Genomic DNA, 14,585 nt, shown 5'->3' with positions numbered 1-14,585 from the left:
AGGGAGCATTGCATTGTCCAGACTGTTCAGATACCTCTCGGAGTTCAGTGTTAGTGGCATCACAAGCAGAGGTTCGAGGCCGCCACCTCCGAATTTCATAATTGGAGTTACTCACTCTGGTAAAAGATGTTTACCGAGAATCCGCCACACTTACACCCGTCCATCTTCTCGATAGAGGGAGCAGTTTCTCCATAACACACCTTTCCAAGCTTCCAAATTCCACTGTACAAGCTCGTTGCCCCATTGAAGACGACCCTGTGTGTTAGTACAGCTAATGTGAGGCTTTCATATTGTAGTCCTATCGTGGAAACCCATATTGAAAGGCTCGGTTGTGAATGTTTTTGTGTAGATACGTGTTGCAGTCGATGTCTGGAACTCCGCCTTCGACGTATCGGCTGAAACATTGCGTTTTTTTACATGTAATCCTTCGGAGCATCCTACTGTCATGTTTGGTGAGTGTTATGAGCTATCCACTGCAGATATTACTTTCAGTTGACTCCCTGCGCTTTGATCTCAGTATGGTATTGCTGACTGTTCGCCTGGAATGGAAAATGCGTTAACAATTTTCCGAACAGATAGGCCTGGAATATGGCATCCAATCATAACGCCTCTTTCAAACTTCTTCAATTACTTTCTCGCGACAGATACAGTTGCACTGACTTGAGAGCATCATATTCCTCCAATTGGTACCGGCTAGAAACACGTGACTCATTATATAGCACGAAGAACGTTGCCGTTTTCCCATGTGTGTGTGTGGGGGGAGGGGTGTCCGTTGACTTCTTTCTAAGCAGTGTGTGTGTGTGTGTGTGCGTGTGTACACACACACACACACACACACACAGGTAATGGACAAAACAATTTAAACAGTGACATGTTTCGATTAATACGGCATTGGTCTGCCGTGGGCGTCAAGTGAAGCCTGTATTCTTCGTGAAAGAGACTTTATCAGTGCTTGAAAGTAAACAGGGGAAATTCTTCATCATATGTTCGACAGCAACTGGATCAATTTAGCTTTGTTCTTTGGAGGTGTGAAACGTTGCCTGAAAGCTCGCTCCAAAATGTCCCACAAATATTTTATAGGATTTAAGTATAGCGATTGGGATAACCATGGCAGACAAGACTCCTCACCGCAAACCACTGGGTGACTATATTTGCTTGATGAATGATAGCATTATCCTGCTGAAATGTGTCTGGTTGCGTAAGAGAAAAGTGTATGAACATGGGATGTTGACACACTTTTCTCCTATATCAGTGGTTCCAACTTTTTCCACTTGTGTACCCCTTTTAAACCCATTTCTATAAATTATACCCCTTGTATTTTAAATAGCTGTTTTTAAATACTGACATTTATTGTTCTATAATTAACGTTTTAGCGATTGGGATAACCATGGCAGACAAGACTCCTCACCGCAAACCACTGGGTGACTATATTTGCTTGATGAATGATAGCATTATCCTGCTGAAATGTGTCTGGTTGCGTAAGAGAAAAGTGTATGAACATGGGATGTTGACACACTTTTCTCCTATATCAGTGGTTCCAACTTTTTCCACTTGTGTACCCCTTTTAAACCCATTTCTATAAATTATACCCCTTGTATTTTAAATAGCTGTTTTTAAATACTGACATTTATTGTTCTATAATTAACGTTTTGCATTTTGTTTACTTTACTTGTTTTTCCGCCATTACTGATTATTTTTCGTGTACTCCTGAACCGCTCAGAACGTATCACCGGTTGGGAATCGATGTCCTAGATGATTACTTATGACTGAAAGATAACGTGTAGCATCCACTTTGCCTTCCAATACAACAAGTGGACCCAAACCATGCCATGAGAATGTGTCCTAGACCATTACAGAACCACCAAAATCTTTCACAGTTGGAAACAAGTAATCTGGCTGGTAAGCTTCCTTCGGCTGACGCCACACACGTATTCGTCCATTTGTAGCAAAAAGTGTGAATGGACCACATCTCATTCCTCCACTGTTAAGTAGTTCACTGCCTGTGATCTTTGCACCATTGGAGCGACGACGTGCGTTGACGAGAATGATCATAAGCTTGTGTAAGGCATCCTGACACTGTGATATTCAATGCTGTTTTGTTTCCGATTCAGAGCTTTCGCTGAAATGGGTTTCTCACGAGTAGTGTTCAATTTTTGACACAACTGCTCAGCAATAGCTCGACTATTTTTCGTGGTACAGCGCACTAATACTCGAACGTCCCTCTCTTGCAGTAAGCACTTTTGTCCACTATTTTTATCGACACGAACATAACCTTAGAGAGACTGTTCCTCGAATAACATGTGCAATTTCGCCTGTTCTGATCACAGAAGAGATGAAATTATCTGGATTCATTCAGAAGTCCTCTGTCTTGATTCATTCTAACATACAATAAAAGGCAGAAGGCCTCCACCTGCCTTTATACCCATGTCCTTAGGAATGTTCGGAGTATGTTTTGGGCATCGAAAACGCGACCCGATAGCTCAGTGTTTCCATTTTGTTTTGTATATATATATATATTGATATACAAGCTATTAGGGATCATCCCCAGTAACTTTCTGACGAAAGGACAAATAGGGGATGCAGTGAGTGTTTTTGGTACAATGGAAGGTGATCTACATTGAGAATCTGCGCAAGAGTTGAAGGAGGAGAACAATTCCTGGTAGTCAAGCTCATCATTGGACAATATTTAGATGGCACCATCTGGACGTAAGAACGCAAAGTATGGAGGAATGAAGATGCATTCAGTAGCCGTAACGAGGGACAAGAATATTCGATTGCCACATGAGAACGACTCAAGTTTTCTTGGTGATTTGGGTATTTCGAATTTGGATACGTAACGTATTTAAATCTGCTGTGAGGTATTGTGTAGATCGAATGCAACAATCAGTGTTTTCCCTCATCCCCCCCCCCCCTTTATGTACTACTTTGGTATCATGTTGGGAAACTGAAGCTAAAATATTTCCAATGGGCTCGAAAATGAATGAGAGATGATCATTTTCATTCTAGCAAAGATTATTATGGAACTTATGTGCATGATGAATTGCCTTTATGTAGAGATTTTTTTTAATTTGGTATTTGGCTACTTTTTTATGATTAATGTTCATGTATTTTATGTGAAAACGTTTGCCGGTTCTGGCAGAAATAAATACATCTGCATCAGAGGTGGACGGTCCGTTTTCCAATGGGTGTGCTGTGGTAAGGCAGCATTATTACAAATCACTAACTTTGTATATAAAAAAAAATACTTTAAGAAATCACCGCTGTAAATATTTCATCTCAATCCTACTCGTGCTGGTGAGAGCCTACATATCATTTTAATTCCCTCAGTGCGAATGCGCCAATGAATATGTGTGTGTGTGTGTGTGTGTGTGCGTGCGTGCGTGCGTGCGTGCGTGCGCGCGCGCGCGCTATTTAGTCTCCGTTCACCTTCAGCCCTTAAAAATGCAAGCAGATGCCTCATAGGGAATCACATTAGTATAAGTAGTCAAGACGTGCTTCGACAATATGTATAAGTAGTCAAGTATAAGTAGTCAAGACGTGCTTCGACAGCAATGCTCACCTTGTCTGATCTACAGTCGTGTCTGATTTAAAAATTTATTTCAAATAAATAACTGATATAAATCTAAAATATGGTTCAAATAAATAATTGTCCAAAAATTATTTTTTCATGAATATTCAAGGTTTACGGCGCACATCTAGCACACCCGGAATATACGCCCTCATCTGTATTCTTCATTTTAGACCAGAGAATATTCAAATTCTACACACACACACACACACACACACACACACACACACACACACACAAATTATTAATCACATATCGATATTATTAATCATCATCATCACATCATTGAGGGATTATAAATTAAATTTGCCTACTATACACATTAATTTTTCAAAATTGACAACAATATGAAAAAGTAGAAAAATTCAAAACTTTTGAAAATGCGATACTCTAGTCATAAATCTGGAGAGTAACGATTTACTGATGTTTTCTGAAAGTTAACTGTTTTTTCATAGTTTTCTGAAGTTTTGTTTTCCCATATTTCCATTTGGCTCCCTGTGAGTATAAAAGCGAATAACGAATAACATTTCTGGCTAGATGAGTGAAGCAAAATTGCTTTTCCTATTCCCCTTTGTCTGAAATGAAAACCTTTGAATGGAGTGTTTATCAGCTACATGCTCGCCCTGTGAGGGCAGTGAAATTAATTGTGTTCAGCTGTATTTAAGAAATGTTTTGGCCTTTTAAATTTGTAGCTTTTCGTTTCATTATATTCCGAAACTTCCTTGATCAACGGGTTTGGATGGTTGCTAGTCTTGTTAAAGAACTTCACTGCTAGATCTAGAAGAAGGGAAGCGATGTAAGGAATGTTGACTTCTCTGTGGATCTGGGTGTTTCTGATAAACCAAGAAGCATCCAGAATCATTATCAGGCACTTATTCTGCAATCTCTGTAGTTTTAGAATATTTGTATTTGAAGTAAAAAAAATTCTTAAAAGAACTGGGAGATGGATTTATCCCGTCATCTGAGTGAAGAAAATCTGTGTGAATGGGGTGTTATTGAGCTAAAAGCTCTAGTAACGGCAATAGCCGAGCCTCAGTTAAAACTTCAGTGGCTACAGCATTGCCATTCGTTACCCTGGAAGTCCTAAAAATGACTTTTCAATACTCTATTTTCTATTTTTCAAATTCTAATTTGAAGTATAAAAGAAGCATATTAATTTATTATTTAAATTAATTTAAAATAAAAACAAATTGGGTGTTTAAGAAAAATTTTATAAATTTTATTTTTTCTTCAAAATCTCAAAAATTTCTTAAAAGCTGCTCCTTAACTTTTTTATTACATAAATTTCTTAGAGATAATTTTAAAAAATATTCATTTCATAAATTTTAAAATATATTCATTGTATAAATTTTATTAAATACTTGCCAGTATTTGTTCTTTGCTTTATATTTCAATATAACATAAACAAACATGAGAATGATGCCATCGTGAAAGACATAAAAACGCATTCATTGAATATTGCAATGTAAAAGATATATTGCTCACATGAAAGTTATATTATTCTAGGCAACGACGAAAAAATAAAATTTAAAAGTATACTTTTATTTAATTAAATATTTGTATGCAAACATATCGATTCTTTATTGCTCTGAAACAATGCCTGTCATAAAAATTCCAGTTTGCACAAATGTCTTTCATCGGTAATGTTAAAGTTCTTTGAACTTTACATATTTTATAACAGCTGAAAATTCTTTATTGTTGAATCTTTCTGAGAGAACCGGAAATTAAAATATCCGATTTTATTGTTCTTAGACAGAGATAACTGGTTTAACTGGAAATATTAGCTTTGAGGACAATGGTTACAGGAAGAATTTTTCTGTTGATATATCAGAGATGACGATCAATACGGAAATGGCAAAGGTAAGTAATTCAGCTATCCTCCGTAATTTATAAAAAAATATTATTTCATTCTTAATTATTTTTGAGACAGGATTGATATAAATAATTATAATCACTGAGTCTTGAATTCAAAATGAGCTAGAAAATATTTATTCTCAGTTTAAATAAAATATCAATATCAGATAATTTCTTTTGTTTCTTTCTAGGTTAACCCCCCCCCCAACTGTGCATTTCAAATTCTTTATCTTTCTCCTAACTCAAAAACTCACTGGCCTTGTCTCATTAGCATTAATAACTTAACAGGAATAAATAATGAAGCATATAAATACCAGATCAAATAATATAGGTTCTTATCAGTGTTATTGATAATTACCCACTCAGAGGTTAATTCCAGTCATGTCTTAGTGCAGATTTTCATCTCAATGCAACATATCTATCATATAGATTATTCGTTAGTTATACTTTTTACGATGTTTATGATAATATGGATCAGAATATCTACCTATATTCAGATAGTTTTCTCAGGAATAGTGGTAAGCGGGAAAGTATGACTCATGATGTCATCCCCACCCACAAACCCGTACATGGTGTGTACTAGGAGATTTTACTGATTCATATACATGTGTAAGTCTTTTAAGTTATTTGGATAGGAAATATATTTTTACATCTTACAGCATCTATCCAATCGTTTATAAACCTATTCTTCTGAGGAGGGATGTTTTATATCACTCTTTTAACATTCTTCTGTTTTACGGATATCTACAGTATATCTTGAATATATGTGTAGATGAACACATCGGATAAAAAAACATTATGGAATGCTATTGGAAACATGTACATAATTTTAAAGTTGATTAACGTAAAGATGAACGTACATATAGGTAGAGTAAAACTAATGGAATATGATTACAGACATCTGAGCTGTGTATTTAATGCATCTATAGCATTCTGTATTCTCTTTTATAGGTACAACTATGGGTCATAAAGGTGAGGTTACCGGTGGCAGAAAGGTACCATTGTTTTTGGTCGGAAACATGGACATTCTTTGCAAGAGAAGACGAAGTTTCTTGTAGTGTGATAGCTCCCATAGGCAGATCAACCATGGTAGAAGTTCTATGATAACAAATCGGAATCGCAGGCGCTCGGGACGACTAGCAACAGTGAACATTTTCAAACTCATCAAGAACTGCTTCAACATCAACACTGCAGTGCTGGACCCAGTTAACCAGTTTCAGAACGAACACTAGGCGAGAACTGCATGGGTTAGGCATTTTCAGTTGTGTTGCCCCGATATGTTTTAAGTTAACAACTTCCCAGAAGAAAAATCACATTGCTTAGAAAAAACAGCAAGTTCATCATCATTGGACCATTGACCAGTAAAGACGAATAATATGATCTGCAGAATCCAGATTCTGCTTGTAGCCGTTCCAGCGTCATGCGAAAGAGAATCGTTTAACCCCAAATGTGGCCAAAGAGCCAAAGAGCTGTGCAAAAAGGAGGTGGCAGTGTCATGTTTTGGAGCTGTATTTCAAGTTCTGGAGTTGATCCATTCACTGAGGTGTCCAATCATATGAAATCCATGGATTATCTGACACCTTAAAATAATGAAGTATTGCCATTTTTCCAGCATGCCAAAAAATTCAAGCTGTATTTAAAGCAAGTAATGATATAACACTATATTAGGGAATAAAGTTTGCATTCCATAATTTTTTGTCCAATGTGTTTATATACTGTCCAGTATGTACTCCCAAATATACACTCTCCAATTAATATGATCTCATTTATTTGATATCGTTTCCTTTTAATATATTGACAGGAATATAAAGAAATACTATTGCAGTATGGTGGATTTCATCAACAGTCAAATTCTACACTTCGGAAACATCCACGTAATCAGGAATTGTAACTGTAGATTCCTGAATGTTAACGATCTTGCTCATATCTAGATAAACTCCATATACTGTAGTTTGGATAATGTAAGGGAGCTGCTGTAAATATCTCTAGATAATTCGATGGTCTTTGGTAGAAAGACCATCAGAAGAAGCTATCATTTTAAAGATACGTTTTCTGTGTTGATAGTAACAGAGTGTAATACCTTCTACATTCTACAACTTTCAAGATTTCAAGATTTTTTTTCTCTCTCTCTCTCTTGTAGATACGTTTGCAAGCATGGTTCATTTGAACTTATCTACTGCTATTTCTAGTCTCAGAATCTGTTGAAATCTCAGCAGTAATAAGACAACAATTTACAGTTCCTTATCAGACTCATTGAACGTAGCGTTCTGTTCTTTTCTGTCACTTTATCCTATGGTATAAACTCACTGAAGTATTTTCGTATTTTCAATAAGAAATTTGCTGCACAGCAATGTGCGCAAATCAAAAATTTGTCATCTTTCCATAGTCCGCCTTTCCTCATTGTCGTACATGAATCTCCTGTCTTTCATTGTAAAAAATGAGCCAGTTACTGTGAAAGCAAAAGGTTTCTGTAAATTTTTCTTTTTTGTGTGTTATGATACCCCTTGAATTTCTGAAGACAATAGATTTTTATAGAACAATTAAACTATAACGTCAGCCAATTACTGTTGTTAAATTGCAACACAGGGATATCTGTTACGTTTTACATGAAACAGATAAAGCCATCAAGAAATAATTGGAGGACATTTACTACGTAATGCGACCTGCAGAGGTCCTCGGAATTCTATATTCTATTTTCTCAGTAACTGGTTCACTTTTTTCCTGGAATACTCAGAAGAGGCTGAAGTGACGTAAGAAGCAACCATATTTCAAAATTTGATCGAAATCATTTGGACGATGCGAAAGACAGAGTTGTATGCAAAAGTAGCGACTCCCCCCCCCCCTCTCACAACTCCCTTTAATGTTTATTCAATTGAACAGAATTTTTCAGAGAATATTTCACTTTCTAAGACACAGTGATATTAGATTTAGTCAAAAAGGATTCAATAAACGTCCTTTACAAGTATTGGCTAAAGAAGCAAACAAGTTCCTTTGTTTTGGTTAGATTGCAACGACATTCTCAGAAGAGCATAAACAACGCAACAGTATTCTACATTTAATCGAAATCAATTAAGCCGTGCAATACCCAGATATATATTCAAGGAAGAGGAAGAGAAAAAGAAAAATCAAATCTTGCTTTATTAACCTTTTTTTTCTCGTTATTTTCAAAATGTTCTAGCTCTTAGATTGACTGCATTGAACACGTCCCATTCGGCAGGCGTGTACTGTTGGTTATCTCTGTTGAACACCAGTGTAGAGAAATTATAATTTTAAACTTGGAGATATAATTGGTCCAATATTGGCCCTAATCATTCGTGTAATAAGAGTACTGTAGTCAGTAACTTGCAGGGAGTAATTGGCTTAACGCTCACTACGTGACACTTGGTAGCGTATATCTCCTCTTAATTCTTTTTAAAGGAAAATAATATTTAAACCGAAGAACACTTATTTTATTTCATATTAAATTTTTATACAATTTTATAAATTTAATATAAGTATATTAAATAAATATGAATATAAGAATTTTTATATTCTTTGAACATGCTTTAGGTTTTGTCAGTAAATTTCTGATTTGAAGTACTGTAGAAGTTTTCTTTTCCTTTTTTAAATAATATTTCTTTTTTAATTCTCAAAGATTGCACAGTGGTCAGATATAAGAGGACTTGAACTAGTTCCCCCTAAATACAGAAGAGTGCAGGATACTGCTGGAGTTGAAAACAAAACTTATATTGTTACAAGTATACTGGTAAGATTCTTATTTTTGTGATAAGATTTTTGCATAAATATATCTATACACACAGTAAAATAGCTAAATATAATATAATAAAAATAAAATGAAAAATATATTTATTTTATATATTTTGTAGATTGATGGGCACTCGATCTTCACTATTAGTTATTGTCTGAAATAGTACGAATTCTATGATCATTTGTTTGAGTTGCGGAATTAAAATCCCGATTTTCTAGGAGATAAAATAAAACTATACATAGCAATGCCAGAGATCGACTAACGTGGATTACGGTCAAAGAAAAGCGAAACAAATTTTCTTTTCAACGATTAAAATCGAACTTAGAACGCCTTTTCTTCTGTGTCCATATCTTCTATCCATAGATAAAAGGCCTCGACTACTCCCTTTTGGAAATAAAAGGTGATCTGAAATTAATGGAAAAAAATATTGAAACATGGGACCGTCTGATACTCTGGTCTTATATTGTACTTGTATAAAAAATGCGAACTTTTGAATTCGGCGATGAAACAACCAAATCTGGTTTCTAATATTGTATTTAATATATATATATATATATATATATATATATATATGATGTTATCTAGTCATATTTATCTAGTTATATTATCTAGTCATATTCTAGAAATATGACTAGATAATATAACTGGATAAATATGACTAGATAACTGAAAGCTAGATAATTTTCATATTCAGATGTGAAACCGCTACTCTACTTATTGGTTTCCCCGGCATCTTCATCCAGTTGTTTTCTGCTAGTTCTAGGATCACTTCTCTCCACCCTCATCAACTATCTCTCCACCCCATCTACCATCTACTTCTGGATCTTTTGCTCTGGAAATCCAAATTGAAATAAGGATTTTTCATCTTGCATATTTCATCCCACCTTCATTTATTTTATGTAGAAGGTGTTCTGATTTCTATCGTTCTGAAGTATTCATAAATACGTCAGAATTAGAATTCCTCTAATTTAATATTTGGAAGGGAAGTAGTCACACAGAAATATGACTAGATAATATGACTAGATAAATATGACTAGATAACTGAAAGCTAGATAATTTTCATATCCAGATGTGAAATCGCTACTCTGCTTATTGGTTTCTGAAAAGTTCCATGTTTGATCTATGGCATATCATCTTGTTTGATTCAGAGGAGGAATACTGTATTATCTAACCCTTAGTCCACACATTGTATTAATATCCGAGCGGATTATTTCTGCTTAGGACTGACAAAAAAATGCATACTGTCTTAATATCAAAGTTCCTGGAGTTAAAATAAACTCTTATTCTTACATCCGAACTTTCTCTGTTTATCTTAATTGCTCTGTATCGAAACGATGCACCTCTGTCATCAAAATATCGCGTGATGTGTCATTTAAATTTAGTTGTCAATAAGTGTCAGCGTCGATAAAAGCCTACGAGTTTCACCCCGTATGGATGCAGCAGCTGCAACTGGGAAGGAATCGATACCGTTTTATCTTGCCCGAAGATTGCAACAAACAGAAACATACGTAAATGATAAGGAATTGGTAGAAAAGTTAGTATTTCTTCTTTATCCCTGTAGTGTGAGAGCACAGAGGAGTGACATTCAAAAAGGTGTCTGTGCCAAAAACTTTTTATCCTTTCGAATCATTTGGTTCCCAACCTTTTATTTTTTTAGTCAAATTTTTTAATGAACTATTATTACATTTCCCTAGAATATTGAACCAATCTAGAAATGCTCCAGTTAAGAAGTCGGTTAATTCAATCAGAGTTATAACTATTTATTATTTCAGGATTCCCCCATTGTCCTCTACTTCAATAATTGATTTTGAAGAAGAGATTATTAAATAGAACTATCCTGAATAATTTTTTACACACACCTGTTTGCGTATATGTATTAAAATTTAGCCTAACAGTTGTGCCAAATAGGGCTTGAAGGGTAGATAAGGTATATCCTATCATATACTAAGAAAATAGAAAAACAAAACATTAGTTTTAATGAGAAGGGCTTCATTGGATTTATGGAAAGTTTAAGTTGAATTCTAAAGAAGTTATGGCTCTCTCTTGACCATTTTTAATGAGCGATCGTAAATTAAAATGGATAAATATAGATAATGTTTCTAACTTCCACGGAATTAAAACAAAATGACTTCTACTGTTAAATATAATTGACAGAGGTTTTAAATGTCAAATAAATCATAAAGAAATCTCAATAAAGCTTAGTTTAGGAGAAGTTCTTTCTTGTTTACCAAATTAAGTCTGTATCATTCTATTATTTGAATAGATTATCTAATGTTAAACTGAAGGAAATAAGTTCAACATTCGAAATGTGTTATGCAATCGATGCTGTACTGCATAATCATCTTCTATACAAATTTAGGAAAGAGGACATTTAGAGCGATGAGTCAGCATAGATCGAAAGAAGATGACACTACTGAATAGCTCTGCCTTTACATGAGTCCTGTTGAAACTAAAGAGTAAGTCATTATTGATCTACTCTTTACCTAAGCTACTATTTAGCAAATTGATGCCTGCTATTAGTTAAGGATCAGAAAAATACCAGAATATGAAGAGAAGCTAGGGTGAGTACTGCAGCCTAATGTATTGGTGTCCCAAACCTAAAGACGAACCCTATTTCTGAAGATTATGACTGCAAATTCAGACGAATCAGCTGGTGCCAGTTTGTACAACCTACGATTTCGAGCGGAAAACGGATGCGATTTCGAAGTTTCGAATCGCTCGCAAGTGGATAACGTGGTAGCACAAGAGAATAAAGGGCAAAATGCTGCGCTCAGCGAACTGTATTTGAAGAAAGCACTTTTCATGAAAGAATAAAGATGCAAATTTGTAATGCTTCAAAAACACCATCTAGATGATTTTACGCTTTAAAGAATTATTGAAAAGCTTGAAGAAGGTCGCAGAATTGCTGATATTGCCACAGAGTTTGGAATCTCACATAGCGTAGTATCCAGTCACTGGACAGCATTTCACTCCAATGGAAGGTGTTCCTGACGTTTTCAAAGAAGTAATCCTTGTTATACCACAGAACACAAAAACAGATTTGTGGTTATAACTGCAAAACGTAATCGACGCACCACTGCAAGTCGGTTCCATTTAAGCACAGATACGCAGATATCTCGACAAACTGTGGCAAGATGTCTGTGACAAAAATCCCTATCGCCCGAAGGACCTGTAGTTTGCGTCCCTTTATCCACACCTCATCGTAAAGAACGTTTGCTATTGACTCCATGAAAATTGGACGAGATACCAATGGGCTAATGTACGCTTTACAGATGAGAGTGATTTAGTCTTTCTTCCGATTATAAACGGCACTTGATATAAAGCGTGAAACTGCTTACCATCATGAGAATATTCTTGAAAGGGATAGATAAGGAGGTGCTGGAGTCATGGTGTGGGGAGGCGCTATGATTAATAGACGAACCGAGCTACAAGTGCTGGAAAAAAAGGACTATGACTAGTGAACGGTATTACAACGTAGTCCTTCAACATCATGTTCGATTTTTTCCATGGTCCAGTAGGCGAAGATTTCATTTTTTGTGGATGACAATGCCACACCACATCGTATACGAGCAGTGGAGATACTTGTGAAAACTGGGGATATTAATCCAATCGAGTGGCCAACACGCTCTTCTGTGTCTGAACCCCACAGAACAGTTTTGGGACGCAATGGGATACACATGGCTGCTCGAAATTCCCTTCCAGAAAGTAAACAAAGCTTTATTCTTGCTCTGAAGCTGGAGTGGGGTAGTTTGCCTCAAGAACATCTGAATCAATTGGCGCTAAGCGTGGTATGAGAACTGTATCGCAGTTCGGGGTGGACATATTCCATACAGAAGTGTCTCCCCAGATAGTTTTCTGTAGGCATTGTGCACTAATTCCTTAACTATACTTAAAAAATTTGTAACTTTTTCCAAAACCGTATTGCAATTTAATTTGTACGATATTTATAACACAATGTTTGTAATATAATTTATTAATATGCTGGTAATAAATATATATCCACATTTGACTGTAGGTATGAAAATATCTTCATATACTAGTGTAGAAAAAAATTAATTCTAAACAATATGCTAGAGAATCTATAAATGCAAACAGGATTCTTTCGTAAATTTCCTGTTTGTTTTCTCATCATTGCAAACATTTAATTATCATCGTGTATAAAACAACATTGTGGTCTCATCCGGAATAACATATTCGTATTTGATGTCCTACTCTAAGAGAGAGAATAGAATATTAATATAACGGAAAAACAGGAGAGTAGAACAGTCGAGTTGAAATCCGCAGTGAGTGGACATTCGTATAAGGAAAGCCCAGTTGTTTACAAACTTTAGAAATAGTCAAGTAAAGGAACACTTCATCGACGTTTGTAAAAATGTTAACCGAATTGAGCATGTAAGTTGACTCACAGGGATAATTTAACATTTTCCCCTTGTCTCTCGCGTACTACAGGATCTAGTCTTAAACTAAGAAAGGGTTGTTGTAGGTTAGACTTAAAGAAACATTTTATTAGTGAAAAAGTACTCAATTACGGGAATAGACTTTGAAAAGTATTCTACTGGTGGAACAGACTAAATGAATTCAAAGATGTTTTAGACCAATATTTGTTTAGAGCGTGGATTTTTTTTTACTAAGGCAATGCTTTTATTGAGCGTGACTGTAGGAAACTTGCAAAGGAATATAGTTTGTTTATTGTAGCTTCCTTGCAGCGAATTTAATAATTCATACAAGTACATCTGAATTGATGAATAAACTAAACTACAGATCATAAGTGTTTTCGAGCTATAATGAGACTTTTTAACATTCATTTTATGATATTTATTAGTTTGTTTTCCCTTAAACAATATTCAGTAATTTTGTTATTGTTTCTGTTAGAGGAACACCATATTATTGCCCTCGAGTACAGAAGAACTTTAGGTAATAGAAATACATTTTGTATGTGTGTGAAATCGGAAACCTGTATTATTCGAAGTTCTTCTAGACTAATGTCCAAAATCTAAGGATAAATACTATTTCTGAAGATTATAATCACGAATTCAGACGAATCAGCTTGTGGCAATTTGTATAAGTGACGATTTCGAATGGAAAGTGGATACACATTCAAATTTTCGAATTACATACAAAGGGGGTCACGTGATAGCAGTAAACTTGATAAAAGGCTGCGCTAAGCAAATTATGTTTATTTGGATGTCTGTTTGAATGTCTCAAAAACATCATCTAGAATCTAAATAATTTCACGCCGGGAGGAATTATTGGAAAGCTTGAAGAAGGTCGCAGAGTTACTGATATTGCCAGAGCTTGGAATCTACTAGCATTGTATCCAAGCTCTGGGCAGAGTTTGAAACGAATGGAATGGACCTCTTAGTAGATGTGTTCTAAACGTCTACTAAGAGGTCGCCCTCGATCTATCACGGAGAA

The 14,585-nt window shown here is 35.4% G+C and overlaps 1 protein-coding gene across 1 annotated transcript in view; it reads left to right on the top strand.

The window, feature by feature from the left end:
* The window catches only part of LOC150104172 (glutamate receptor 1-like), a 509,694-nt gene that overhangs the window by 367,310 nt on the left and 127,799 nt on the right, over window positions 1-14,585 (top strand). Inside the window, exons 7-8 of the mRNA XM_090396414.1 lie at window positions 5,321-5,428; window positions 9,057-9,167. Coding sequence (XP_090252540.1) covers window positions 5,321-5,428; window positions 9,057-9,167 — 219 coding nt within the window. The remainder of the gene's footprint in view (window positions 1-5,320; window positions 5,429-9,056; window positions 9,168-14,585) is intronic.

This window comes from Typopeltis vanoorti, chromosome 8 (assembly GCF_054136105.1).
Source record: "Typopeltis vanoorti isolate ZY-2024b chromosome 8, IOZ_Tvanoo_1.0, whole genome shotgun sequence".
In the NCBI taxonomy this organism is placed as follows: domain Eukaryota; kingdom Metazoa; phylum Arthropoda; class Arachnida; order Uropygi; family Thelyphonidae; genus Typopeltis; species Typopeltis vanoorti.
This window is presented reverse-complemented; position numbering and strand designations above follow the sequence as displayed.